Raw genomic sequence first — 14,358 nt, 5'->3', positions numbered from 1 at the left:
GATCTGTAACCTGCTGGCCCTGGGTAGGTGCTGGTGGGGGGAATGCACACAGGTGTGTTCAGTGCTTGAAGGAAAACTTCTTCATCAGATCTAGGACCTGTTGCAGGCCATTTAACTCAACAAGATGCACAGCAGAATGGCACAACTGGAAATGCCTCCCCATTCACTTCAGGGGAAAGAGGGTCTTGAAATTTATACACAACCAAAGTCTTCTATTAAGACTACAATTTTTCTGGCGTAAGTGTGCATTAGGATTTGTTTTCACTCATACAAGCAAAGTCCAAGTTGTAAGTATCTTAAACTTCTATAGTGACCTAGGTAACATCTAAAACACTACTTAAATATAGCTTGCTGTTATTTGAAACTCACTTTTGACCATTGAAATATGTTGTTTTGTGGCTAATTTAAATTTTGTTTGGGTTGTTTCTTAAAAGGGCCTTGGTGTTTGTAGTTTGCATTTTTGTTTGCTGCAGTGAAAAAAGAAGCTGCTTATGAATAAAAAGAAAACTATGAATGCACTTCTTTAAAAAAAAAAAAAAAAGAAAAACACAACGAAACCCAACTTTCTGGTTCAAAACACCAACTTCACATTTGTACACCTTTAACTAGAACCTCTTTTAATGATCATCTTGGTGCTCCAATGCAGGGCTGTCAGGTTTTACTTCTACAAGCAAAACTGTATCAGCCTGAATGGTCATGCCTCATTAAGAGTTTGACATTGTTGCACAGCGTGTTTAATGCTAAAATTGTTTTTACCTGTTTGTTTGATTTGCATCAATTTCCCTTTGATATTACTAATTTTTATACAAAGTATTCAATATTTATTCTTAAACTTTGCTCTGTACCACAAAAAGACAATTGTTTTGTAAAATCTGATTTGAATAAACAGACTTGTTTCCTTTTTTTTAAAAAAAAAAAAAGAGAAATTTCTTGTTGCTTTCTTTGTAACCGATGCGCTTGGCTCTGATGCTGAGATGCTATTCTGAGGACAATGAGGGAGTGTCCTTCCAGGGGACCATGTGGGGATTTTTGTGTTTTCTTTTTGTTGACTGACCTTATGCTAAACCTCCAAACCTTTTAGGGAACAAAAGGTGAAATTGTTCCCAAGAAAGGAGACAATTTAAGAATTTGTTTAGTGGGTTTATGAATCTGAAATTCTACAAAATATTAGAAGCTTAGCCAATTCTTAATGTGAACTTACACATTCGTGCCTTCTCTTTAGACAATCATTACCTTAGAGATGTGATTTGAAATAGACCTTATTTTGATAGATAACACATTTTGGACCTTCTGAGAACTAGCTGATAGTTTGGTGACCAGTGGTAGTCGTAATTGTTATGCCCTATGAAAATACTTGAAGTCTGCTGTAAGTTCAGATAGCAGTAAGTTTCATTTTTGTATGCCTCAGATTTGCATAGCATTACAAGCTCGTGCTCTCCTATCAAACAACTTAAGTGTATACCTGTGTGAAACAGAGGCACAGTGTAAGAAAAGGTTATTTCTGTTACTATGAAGAAAACAAAGGAAATTGAATCGGTAGGGTTTGGTTTGCAGCTTTGCTGCAGGGTTTTTTTTTGTTTCAAATTCTGTTTCTTTGGCCTAGAGACAGTGCATTCACCTAGAACTGTGTTTGCTTGACACTACTTGTAAAACTAAATAACTAAAGTATTGGTATTTTAGATGGCATAATTAATCTTTCCCAAGAGTTACTAGAAAGTGAGACTAGAAGATGATCAGTTAAATTAAATTTAAAAAAAAAAAGCTTCTCAGAGGCATACGGTCAAGAGTGAGTTTTTTGAACACAGTGAGATGACGTTAATAATTGGATAATGGCATCTGCAAGCCTCAGTCTAATGACTGCCGTCACGCAGTGAGCGCCGTGTGCCGCCTTACCTCCTCCGCGTCGACAGGTTCTCATCGCTTTCACTCATAACCAAGACTCTGCTCGATCCCCCTTGACTCGCCTCGTGCATCACTTCAATCTGAACAAAAAGCACATACGATGCAAAAGCACTTAGTTGCTCATACTTCTATTTAGAGAATTTTAATTCTTTACAAGCCAACGTAGTACAAAACCAGTGTAGTGGGTCACTTGATAAGTTAGAATAATTTGCTTAGATGTGCAAGTTATATATAAAAAGTAACTTTTGTCTCTAGTTTTCCAATTCTGTTGGCATTAGGGGTATTCTTAACTCCATGCAAAGTTATTCTTGGGTTCTTTCAGTATAAGAAGTGAATTTATATCCTTAGGTAGATACTCATAGGCATAAAGGCCTGTTCCTTAGGCTCTGAAATACTGTGTTGGTTTTGTTTTTTTTCCCCTGCCTGAAGCCAACGATGAAGACATTATTTTTAAAGTCTTTTGAACAGTGCCAACCAGAGAAGTCTGGGAAATCTATCTTGTATCTCTGAGAAATCTGTCGTTGTATTGATAATGCTATTATATTATACAGCAAATGCTCAGCACTGTGCTTGTGTGCAAACACTGGCCCTGTATTGTGATGAACTGAAGCTTTGCATACAATTTTAATACATATGAATGTACTTCCTTGTCCAGTCTTACAGAGTTGAAACATTTCAAGGGTGTTCCAGGCAAATTTTAAGCAGGTTTTCCCTCTTTTTGTCTGTAGCTTTAGAGCTAAGAACTATTTGGGCTTCTGCAAAGGCAGAATAGTTTAATTCAGTGAAACAAATCAAGCAGTGAGCTGGTGGATAATGTAAACTCCATTGCAATCTTTAAGTTCTTAAGCATTTGAAGAGCTGCTTGTAGAAGTTAATAGTGCCCTATATTTATTCCACATAAATAAATTATTTACCTATTTTGATGATGATGTAATCCATTAATAAACTATTACAACAATCAACACTACATACAGGAGCAGAAATCTTAATGCTGGCATCAGAGTAACTTTTAAAAGTGCAATATGAAGGGTAAAAAGGGCTCTGCAGAGAATTAACTTGTAAGTACATGTTTACATTGTTTTGAATTCTCTTGCAGTTCAGCGTGTCCCGAGAACTTGGAGACTCCTACCTTAATTCCACCTTTGGTCTTCTTAATGCTTTTCTTTTTTGATAACTCTGCCTCAGAGATGGACTTGGGAGGACAAGTAATTTCTGCAGACCTCCTGTTGGTAGCTGAAAGAGTCAAAAAGAAAATAATGTTAGAAGAGTTGTGCTAAATGTTGAAATCCTACTTCCAAATAAAAGCAGTGAGCAGTGCTCCTTTTTCTCCACTGACAGCTGGTATGTGACTTAGAGAATAGAATTGCAGTTGTAGTGGTGAAGGAGCAGCTGGCATCAGGGAATGGGCTGTGATGTTTGGTGCTCCACTGTGTCTCAGACTGGCTGTAATGTTCAATGCTGTAATGACTGCTGCAGTTTGGCTTCTTCCTGGGCAACCATCCTTAAAGTAGCACAAATAAATTTTAGCCAACTGCATCAGTGGTTGGATAATTTTCACTCTGATAGTTTTTTAAGCTCACGGTTTGCTACTTGTTAGATTTTGCAAAGAAAGCACGTTTTTGTTTTGGTAATAGTTTGATAAAGTCAAACTGTTTCTCACACAGTTTCATAATGAGTGATCCTGAAAAGAGTAAATATGCAAGTATTCAGCAAGTCACCCTGATCTTGTATGCAGTGACAGTGAATCTGAGGAAATGATTTCAGGCTACGCTGTCGTGTCAGGTTTGTTTGGCCTTGCAGGCTCTGAAAATTTGTTCACAGCAAGTTGTCCAACGCTACTAGAAAATCATCCTTCACAAATGAGCCTCTCATCTGAGACTGCTATCCAAGGAAAAGTGTGAGAATGAACCAGGAGATGGAGGACTGTATATTCAACTTGAATAGAAAATAATTTCTCAGTTACAATTTGTATCTTCAGTTGTACTAAATTTATAGTAAGTACACAATGTGTATTATATAAGCACAAAGCAAATGGGGCTCCCTCCTCTTAGTTGCTGAATTGATACAGGCAAGCATGCGCGTAACGGTAAAAACAAATACGTATACCAGGTGAAATGATGAAAGTCACTGGGTCAGGCAGCAAAGAACAAAAACACTGCAGTTCTGAGACAAAGTCTCTGGTTTTATTCTCAGAAAACTTTCTAACTCAATACGAACTTTTCCAGAATCAAAAGCTGGTGTTTTCAAATGCATCTAGTAATATTTTGTTCATGAAACTGGGCTATAATTACTTTCACTCTCTCTGGGAGAAATTGTGGATTGCTATTTAAAAGATTGATTAAAAAAAAAGATAAAAAGATATTTAAAAAGATGCTCCTTGATCCAGCAAATTGCTCAGGTCAGTAATTAGCTTAGTCATGGCTTCATCAGTATGATACATTTTAGAAGGAAGAATGGAGAAAAAATCAGATGTAGCCATTTGTATTTTAGGGGAGGCAATTTGACACAGCAAAGAGTACCCTCTTTTAATTTGACCCAGAAATGCAAACAGGAAGCAATCTGGTTTTGGTTATGCATCAGAGCATTTTTACATCGTTGTTCAGTCTACAGCCAGAGAGTGCTTCATGTCATTATATTTAAGTAGTTTTTAGAATAATTGAGAAAGAAACTGCCCAAATAGCAGCCAATTACTATTGCAGTAATTGCTGCAAAACTAGAAATGTTTAATAAGGGAAATTCCCTTCTAAGATTCAGTTCAGTTGGCTGTTTCAAAGTCAGAGAAACATAAAAGAGCACAGCGATCTACAGGAAGAACAGAGGCACAGGAACAAGCGCGCAATCTAAGGTCTGCATGTTGGCAAGATGTTTTCATTTTATTGCTTTACTGTACTCCCCTGGACATTAGGTTAAAAATTCTAATTTTGAACTGGGTAATATTGTAAACTGTTTGCTGCTTTAATAGAAAATACTGTTAAGGAGCATTGTACATAGAGTTACATTTTTGTTGCAAGGCTATTTATAATAATACAGGTTTTAGGTCTATTGCTTTTGTTCATCTGGTGGACTGCTTTGCTTCTCTTGTGGGGCCTTTGATACTGCTTGTTTTTTATGAACAAGTTACATGATAAATACGGAGTCGCTGTTCCTGTTAGAACAAATGCAACTCATCAGGTAGCAAGAGACAAATCATGCAGTCAAGGCTTATGACGTGTAGACAACACTTCTAAGTGTCCAAAGTATGTAAGTACTGTGCTTTAAATTCAGGTTGTGTGAATTTCCCAGTCACGTGCTTCCCCATCTTTTTCTTCAGTAGAAGAGTTCGTGCATTCTCACTGATCACCCACAGCAGAATCAAAATCTTTCAGTAAGAACAGTCATGGAAATGACTGCTCTGCCAAACTGTTCATGGGGGCTTGCAGCATGTGCTGTTGCACAGAAATGATTTACTGGCGATTTTCTATGCTGGTGATGACAAAACAGCATGCTAAGGCAGCTAAAGAATTGCCAGAGCATCTAAGATTCATCATCAAATGGCTTGATACAGAAACTTTTTTCCATTCTTAGGCAATATAATCTCTGCTTCTCTGCTCTAGCAACATTGCTGTTGAGCCTCTTGAAAATCTGCCCATCTAGGAAGCATAGAGCGAGGCAAGTGGAATGTTATTCTGTAAGGAGACAGGCTGCTCAGATTCCTCAGACTTGGCCCAATGTGATAGCAGCCTTACAGCCACAAAATGGAAATCATCTTCTCTTTTATAGAGATATCTTAAACTGTAGAATAGTTTCCCAAGAACCATTAACGAAAGTCACATTCATCATCTTTTCTGAGTCAGCTAATCTCCCTGCTGCTTCATTTCCCCTGTACCCATCCCCAGACTCTTGAAAGATATTCTCCTTTAATCCTCTATCCAGATGTTATTAGTTAGTGAGTGTTACGCATTAGTGACTGTGAGGAATGCTGGAAGGGATCCAATGAGCAGTCACACACATTTAAATGGGGTGGAACCAGTTTAGTTTTTATTATTTGAAAGACTAAAAAGCCTCCAGCTGTGTTCCCTCCACATGAATTTCATGTTCCAATTTGGCCTTCTAATATGCCTGTAAGGGTGAGTCATGGATTTTGCATGTGTGATGTGCTGCTGCAAATGATATTCTTTGCTTAATGAGCTAACAGAAATTTTGACTTCTCTGCTCCTGTACTTAACATTTATGCTGCACACGAGAAATCCCTGGGTGAATATTTTATAGCATTTACAAAAGATGCCAGAAGTAAAGCAACACATGCAACCCTAATTTTGCCCTTTTTCTGCGAAGGCATCTTGGTCCAACCATTGATGAGTATTTTGCACATATATTATTTTCTCTCTCCCTCCCTAAGGATCCTTGCCTCATTCAGTGTGTAGAACACTGAATTAATGTGCCTCAGTATTCCAGTTTATCTGCATTTCTCAGTGGGGACCCAGAGCCTTACTGTCCATGCAATATATCAGTCTCTGCTCTGAAAATACATGTGCATATTTTTTAGAATAGTCCTTTTCACAACTCGTATGCTTCACAAATATCCACTAAGTTTTTTCACAGCTTTTCTCAGAGATAACAGACTACACTGAGATCTGAGTGCTATAGCTGAAGATCAAAGGAGATCAGACTAATCTGGAAGACCAACTTGACATTTTTAAAATGGAACTTTCACATTATTAAAGATTATATGTCGTTTAATATGTTCAAGAGCAAATACCCTGCCCAGCAATTCTGATTTCAGTCTGTCACTGTCCTTTCAACGTAGATCTTTTCATGTAGTGGCATTAGTAAAATTTGGTGGTTTTGTTTTTACTAGGCTAACACCCACATGAGTTTTTATCAGGATTGGAACCTTTACATTTACTGCACCAGCTTCTCTCCCTCTCATGTCAGAGAGAGTAAAAGCAGCAGAAAATGGTCACAAGTGAAAAAAATCCAACCTACAGTGACAGTTTTCAGTTCTCTGCTTTGCTCTCACTAGGTATGTGACTAAATACACTGTAAGAACTTGCAACAAGAAGTTGCAACAAGATGGTACTCTAAGGAAACAAGCACTGCAGAAGGAAAAGAAACATATTTGATCTTTGAGTGCCATACATTTTGGCTGACAACAAAGGAAATGAGCTGAACTGCAGCAAGTTCATCCATAATGAGCATGTATGAGCTGAGAAGTTTTTTTTTTCCCAAGTGCATAAAACTCTGCCAAATCCAAAAGAAGGAACAAAATCAACTGACACTGCAATGTTTCAGCTTTGACCAAAAAGGTAACTAAAATAAAGGAGGTTTTAGCCTTCTTCACCGAGATAGCTGAACCATTTCTGTTGCATTTTTCAAGACAAGAAAATGTCAGGCTGAATAAGAGAGGCTTTAGGAAAAATTCATTCCAAAGAATTGAAAATTGGAAGAAGTAAAAATGAATGAAAACAGAGAAATGCTAACTACAGCCAACCCTAATAATTTATATTATAGTTGACCTTAAAGGTCCCTTCCAACCCAAACCTTCTATGATTCGGTGATACTATCTTTGATGCTTTGTGGCACATCCCACTGTGCCTGACAACCTACTGGCAGCACTAGTCTGCATGGCGTGACTTTGTGAACCTGTTCCAATTCACTCCCCTAAGGAACTTTGTAAAGAAACACAGCCCACAAACAGGTAGCCAAAATGATGCTGTCAGAAAAGCATTTCTCTGAATGCCACATCTTTCCTTCCAACACAGAAAGGGCCAAGTTTAGCCATTAGCTGTATTCATGCAGGCTTCCGTTGGTAACGCTCGGACAATTTCTTGAAGTTACATGTCATGCATACTGCTAAAAAATTTCAAGGCATTTCATATAAAAGTGTCAGAAGAACTATTTTCTGTCTTTTTTAGGTTGTTCTATGAATAATATTTAAGCATGTTCTCATAGATAAAACTAGCACCAAGTCGTCCTGGTACAGACTTTTTAAAGTTGTTGAGCACCTTCGTTCCAACACCAGTTTTCCAGTACTGAACAGGTCTGTCGCTGTAAAATTCTCATTTGCAAAATCAAAATGAGAAGAATTTAAAGTTTTGCCTCAGAATTTCCAGACCCATAGAAAAGCACTGATGGCAATCTGGGTTGAGGGAGAGTTTAGAGTGCAGCTCTGAGCTGCCTTTCTGTGGATCTTCCTTAAGCTAAAAATCTACCAATAGTCACCAGAGAACAGAAGGCTATCATTACAAGAAACTGTCACAGTCATCTCCCTGATAGAAGTCTGCCCTTTTTCTCATATCAGCTCTCCCTGTGTCACCTACACATAAGCACAGGTAAAATGAAATGTGCCACAGTTGTATTATCAGACTGCTTTAAGCATTCATATCTTTTAAGATTTTTTCCATCAGTACACTGAACTGGGTTGAATTTTTCCCACCACTGCTTGTTAGGGAAATAGAGAGTCAGCAAGTAACTAAAACTAAACTAAACAAAATGTATTCTGGAATGAATACAACTTCTTTCCTTTCACAGACAACTACTGCAGTTCTGCTGTGGCATTGTTATATCTGCTGCCTAGGGACAAAAGCCTCTCTTTCATGCTTTCTATTTCTGTTGACTACATTTTATTGTCTTTGCCTGCCTTTCTATTTATTGAGCCTAAGAGTATGGTTGTTTCCTGTTAGCATATTCTATTTTGCAAATTTTTAGAGATGTTCAGGCACGTTCCAGGTGACAAATAATGAAGAGTTACAATAACTGACTCAAAAAGTTGCTCTTAGCCTCTCATGATGATTCTCTATAAATTCTACCCATATAGAAATGCTGACTCTGTTGCTCCCATGAATGTGAAGAAGGGGCACAGAGGAAATCCCAATGGAGGGTAGCTTCAAGAAGAACAGAATATCACAGCCTCGTTTTCAAGGCTTGGAGTAGGACTCAGTGTCCTCATTTCTATTCTCAGCCACATCTCAGACTCAGGCTGTGAAGCCCCTTGGTGAATCAGTTGCTTTATTTAAGCTTCAATTTTCTTTCTGCAAAAGAGAGGTGAAAATACTTAGCAGCTGCACAGAGTTTGCAAAGTGCTTTGGCATTCTAGGGACGGAGCAGATTCAAAGAATGATGCTTTGTAATGGACCATTGGATAAGACCCAAAGGATGCCAGTAAACACTGTATGTATACTACTCATGGCACTTAAACTGTCAAATGGTTACTTCACCATGGGGCTTAAAAAGCCATAGACTCTGTGAAGTTATTCTAACCAATCAGTACTCTAGTAGGAGATTCCCTCTTAAAAAGCCCTTGGTTAAAGGCACACGCTAACCTCAAAACAGGAAACTTTCTGTAAGTTCCAAGAAGAAGCAATGTTCAACTCACAATTACTAAAGAACTATATTAGGAAGTGAAAAAATGGTTATGCAGAGGAGAAAACAACGTTACTGTATGTTCACTGTAAAAGATATCTTCATGCTTACTTCACATACTTGCAATGAGTTACCTGGTTTGCATTTTCAGTGAAGGATTAGCAATCTATGACAATAAGAAAGTGTACAGAAAAGTGTTCTGTAGATGAGATCTAAGAAGAAGAGCCTGATTTTTTTTTTTTTTTTTTAAATCATCCTTGTTTGTGTGCTTGCAGTGATAAATTACTTCACATTCATTTTTAAATTCTGGGCCTACAAAGCTGACACTGAACATCAGGTGCAAGTTTTCATTCTGATGAAAAAAATTAAGCATGACATGCATAACAAGAGCCCTGACACTGCTGAGTATCTGAATGCAGATATAATGGCCCACCTACTCCTGCTGGTCTGGTAGTTTTTGGTGATGCTCGTTTCGGGGAAGATTCAGGATGTGGGGCAACAGGTTGTACTGGTCGGGTCTGTTTGGCTGCTAGCTTCTTCAGACTCACTTGCCTCTTGTCAAACATTTCTTGTACATCTTCTAGTTTTTGTAAAATCCTTTGGGCATTGGCCTAGGCAAAGAAAAGATGATTGTAAGTGCTGGACTAAACAAAATAAGATGAGACTTGGGTTAGTCAGACTCGGTGTATTAGAGCTAAAGATAATGCAACCCAGCCCACGTAATTTGCATAGATCTGTTTCACCAAGTAGGGCATCGTGAGTCATGGAATTTTCTGCCACTACCCTGAAGAAGTATGTGTTATTCTAGAACTGCTCATATGAGTAAAACCTCTCGTCCCAAGTGCTCACCTCTGTGCCCTTTTGCTGTGGGGAAAGAGGCATATTTGTGCAGACTCATATAGGGCCCAATAGTCTCTCATGTGCAAGACAATCACTGTTTTGTGAGTGCATACATGTTTGAGGTGTTCTACCTTTATTTCGGGTGTGAGAATCGTGTCAAACTGATTGTAGAACTCCTTTGGGTTAGAGAGTTGATGCTCCTTTGCTGTTGCCAAGAACTTCTCTATTTCAACGAGTGCAGTTTCAGCTCCCTCTTGTGACTGGCACTTGTCCACAGCTTGGGAAGCTAAGAGGTAGATTCCAGCTTCACACCATTGGCTTGCCTTTAAAGAAAAATGGGACAGTAGGGACTCCATTGTCACTGAACGCCCATGTTGAGAAGTGCCATTTCTACCACCCCATGAAATACAGATTGGCACTAATGCATCACTAAAGGGAATTAATGTTGCTTCCTCACATGCAGCAAGTCCTGTCCACAACACATCCCACCTAAGAGACACGGAACACTAGCAAATTAAATTCACCTCTATGGGATAGATGGCTCAGTAACACAAAATCATATTCTGAGCAATAAGGATGCTACTGTAGTTGCTGCAAATCAAATCTTTCTGCTGTACAACCTCATTTCAGTGTTTAATTACACAATTATCCAAACCCAAAAATAAATATTTAAGCTATATAAAAATTCTTTAAAACTTCACAGGCCCATTAAACTCAGTTAAAAACACTCCAAAGCAGGTTTTCAGAATAATTTCTGGTAATTCCTTTAAGGAATTAGCATGCAGACATTCTCAGAGCATTTAGCTTTCTATTCCAGATGGATTCTATAAACTGAAAAACAAAAGAACAAGCAGTAAGCTATTTATTTTTCAGCATCAGAATGTGTTTGTTTCTCATTTCAAATTTACCTCTATCTCAATTCTTTTTTAGTTTCATACTTTAATGATCTTAAGACAATAATTATAGGAAGCATCTGTTATGGTTTTTATAGCAATGGTTTCTGAATGAAATGGAGAGAAAAAAAAAAAGAGTCAATCTTTGTCCTCTTCATCTAAGTTGCTTATAAAGTAAGTGCTTATAAAGTAAATGCTAAGTTGCTTATAAAAAGATTTATTTTCAGTAGAGCCTTCAGTAGGGCCGTACTCTAAAAAGACTCACTCACCTTATCTAATTGCTTATGCAGCTCAAGAGACTTCCCCAAAATATCGTACTTCTTCTTGGACTCATTAGTGAAGTCATCACAAATACGCCTGAGTTCAACACACTTTGGTCTAATGGAGTCAACTGCATAATGGTTGTTTTGGATGAGCTGTTCTCCATGGAGAGCTAGAGTCTGGGCTTTCTCCAAAGGTTCCTGTTAAATTAAAGAGAATCAATTCATAGTTACATCTCAAAAGATGTGTAGGTAAAGGCAATGCACCTCTGTAACTCATGCTGTAGCCTGGAGCTAACAGTTTGGGATATTCAAGTAGCTGATGTGTTTTCAAATTTGCACTGAAGACCAATTTAATCATTAGCATTATTTCTTTCTACTGTTCATTCTGCCTCCACAGACTGCATTCAGAGATGAGTACCTAAACAGCCTTAAAATCATACAGAGCATACATCTACACAAAAATATTCCATCGCATGCTTAATCCAAGTTGAGAGTTAGTAAAGCAGCACAGTACAGAGGATGAACCAGAGCGAAGCCCTACGATGAGTCACATTATGTCAGGCTGTGTGGGCTGAGATCGGATCTGAAGAGCTTTGGATTACAAATTCTCTGAGGAGCAGGCATCTTCACAGAGGAGCAGAACATAACAGGCATGTGTGGCAACTTTTTAAACCACAGCTCATAAATGTGAAGTTTCCTAGCCTTTTCCAGGGCAAAGTCAATCAGAATGAGTTTAAACAATTTGTGGTACTGAAATATTTTCTCTCCTCAGCTATTAGTTATCAGCTTCTTGCTGAATACTTTTAAATACAAATGGACTTCTTCCATTTCATAGAAAAAATTCAAACTACATCAGCTATTATAGGTTATTTGCTTCATCTGAGTACAATGTTGTTTACAACTACTGGATTTGAACAACCTCGGATTCTGGAAATTAGGATCTGAATTTTGCAATTAGAAATAGTGACCCATGAAAAGAGTGTAAGTGTGATGTAAGGACAGTGACAGAAAAACATCTAGATAATCATGTCTGGATGCTAGAACACTATATTGAACACAAACCTGTCCTTTTTCTTCCAGTTGTTTCTGTTCCCTTAGGAGGTGTTCTACTCGAGTCACACTGTCTCCAACGTCAGAAAAGCCTGCTTGTGCTTCCATGAGATTATCCAATGTTAATTTTACCTAAAACAAAAAAAAGTAAAAAAAAAAAAAAAAAGAAGAACAACAAAGCATACGCATCACAAGACACCCAAAATCATAACAAATCTATGACTTCTAAACATTCACTTCCATCTTTTACAGGAGTCCACATCTCAAGTTTAGTATTTCAATTCCTTTCAAAATGGTAAAACCAAAGAATGAGGAACCAAGCAAGTAATTATCTAAAGAGTCGCCCCCATTTTTTAGATTTATTTAGGCCCAAACAGTTCTGAAGATCTATGACTCTGCAATCTGTCTTACTGTATTATTCCATCCTTTGCATTCATGGCTGGGCTTTCTATTTTTGTTTTCCACTGATTTAGTAGGGTTGTGTGCTTAGCATCACAGAAGAAATGATACTTGCTAACATCACATATAAGCACACAATGATTTATCACGAAGTTTGTGTTTCACATCTTGGCTTAAATGGCTGGCACTTTCTCCACTGTGCTTTACTGAAATGTTGTAAAAGATTAGATTATCACCAAGAATTTCACTTTTGATATGCATTTTATTTTATAATGAATGGCTCCTCTCCCCAGCTCTTTTTTAGAATGCTGTTTTTCTTGAAGTAAGGGCAAGGTTTGACCATATTTGCTGAATGCTAGATACGACCAGCCAATGACTTACTTCTCTAAAATCATGTTCAAAGTGTCGAAGCTGCAAGCATTGTTCTAGTTTTAGGTGATGCTTGGTCCAAAACTGATCAAAAGCCTTTTCTGTTTCATCCAACTGAGCCAACAACCTATTAAGAAATTAGAATAAAAGACAGTTATTTTCTATGGTTAATTTCTTTGAACTTGCATCAATTGATGGCAAAAAGCACAGTTTGGAGATGGTGGTAAGCCTATACCTATAGAGGATGTAGAACAATGTTTGATGTCAATTTTCCCCTGAGAAAAAGGGAACAAAAACTGCAGTAGAACAGACAAGAGTGTGGTGATGACAGATAACTATATGGATTTACTGTGGCACTCGCAGTCCCTCCTCCTGACCTGCAGCAGGAATACACACCTGCTCCATGTGCTGGCAGCCAGAGACAGCTGTCTCTCCCCAGCTTCCACCTAAACACTCAAAGATAATTAGCTCCAGGCTAATACAGATTGAATACAATGCAATTGTTAATTTATGGAATGCTTAAAGCAGAACTCTACAAGTTGCTTATTTTTTTCACCCATCAGAAGTAGGCAACAACTGAATCATTTTTCCTTGTACATCTCTCCTAAGCACAATGAATTAGAAGCTCATAATGCCTCCCATTGATAATGTTTTACTTCATGTAAATAATAAAACATTTATTCACAAAGAAATCAGTATCAAGTGAAGTGTCCAACAGCACACCAGTGAGTCATTCTCTCAGTCCCTCAATGATCTATTATGTATATTACAAAGTAGAACAGTTTAAATAGCAAGAGAAAAGGGAAAAAATGAAAAAATGAAAAAATATTCTTCTCTGAATATCCTATTTTTTAATATCTGGCCACCCTTCAGGCAGGCAGGGGACCAGGCAAATGCAGTGAATGCTAGAACCAAGTAATCAGGGCAAATACCAATAGCTGACACTGTTCCTGACACTGTAGTCAGAAACAAGTTCTGTTCTCAATCTATCAATGAAAAATCTCATTCTAATCAAAGCTACTTTTTGAATCCAAGATGAATTTACAAATTCCTTCATTAATTAAAGGAAGACTGATTAAAGGATTTCAAAGTAGCCAGTAAAAAATATCAGTTTGACATTTGGCAGCTTTGTTCTCATTGAATGCAGACACACTGAAACTAGCATGACATTTCTCTATCCACTGCATTACATGGAACAGCAGAAACTTGTAAGCAGTGACTAAAATCTGTAATAACCAGCATTGTAGGAAGGAACAGTAATTACTCTCTTTATAAATCTGCAAAGGTGCATATTTCAGAGT

At 37.8% G+C, this 14,358-nt stretch overlaps 1 protein-coding gene across 1 annotated transcript in view; it reads right to left on the bottom strand.

The window, feature by feature from the left end:
• MCF2L2 (MCF.2 cell line derived transforming sequence-like 2) overlaps positions 1-14,358 on the bottom strand; it is a 123,890-nt gene that overhangs the window by 68,658 nt on the left and 40,874 nt on the right. The window contains exons 9-15 of the mRNA XM_052685500.1: positions 13,070-13,184; positions 12,302-12,421; positions 11,246-11,437; positions 10,215-10,406; positions 9,677-9,854; positions 3,032-3,135; positions 1,894-1,982 (exon numbers count right to left, since the gene is read on the bottom strand). Coding sequence (XP_052541460.1) covers positions 1,894-1,982; positions 3,032-3,135; positions 9,677-9,854; positions 10,215-10,406; positions 11,246-11,437; positions 12,302-12,421; positions 13,070-13,184 — 990 coding nt within the window. The remainder of the gene's footprint in view (positions 1-1,893; positions 1,983-3,031; positions 3,136-9,676; positions 9,855-10,214; positions 10,407-11,245; positions 11,438-12,301; positions 12,422-13,069; positions 13,185-14,358) is intronic.

Source organism: Tympanuchus pallidicinctus, unplaced genomic scaffold (assembly GCF_026119805.1).
Source record: "Tympanuchus pallidicinctus isolate F22 unplaced genomic scaffold, pur_lepc_1.0 scaffold22, whole genome shotgun sequence".
NCBI classification, from domain to species: domain Eukaryota; kingdom Metazoa; phylum Chordata; class Aves; order Galliformes; family Phasianidae; genus Tympanuchus; species Tympanuchus pallidicinctus.
This window is presented reverse-complemented; position numbering and strand designations above follow the sequence as displayed.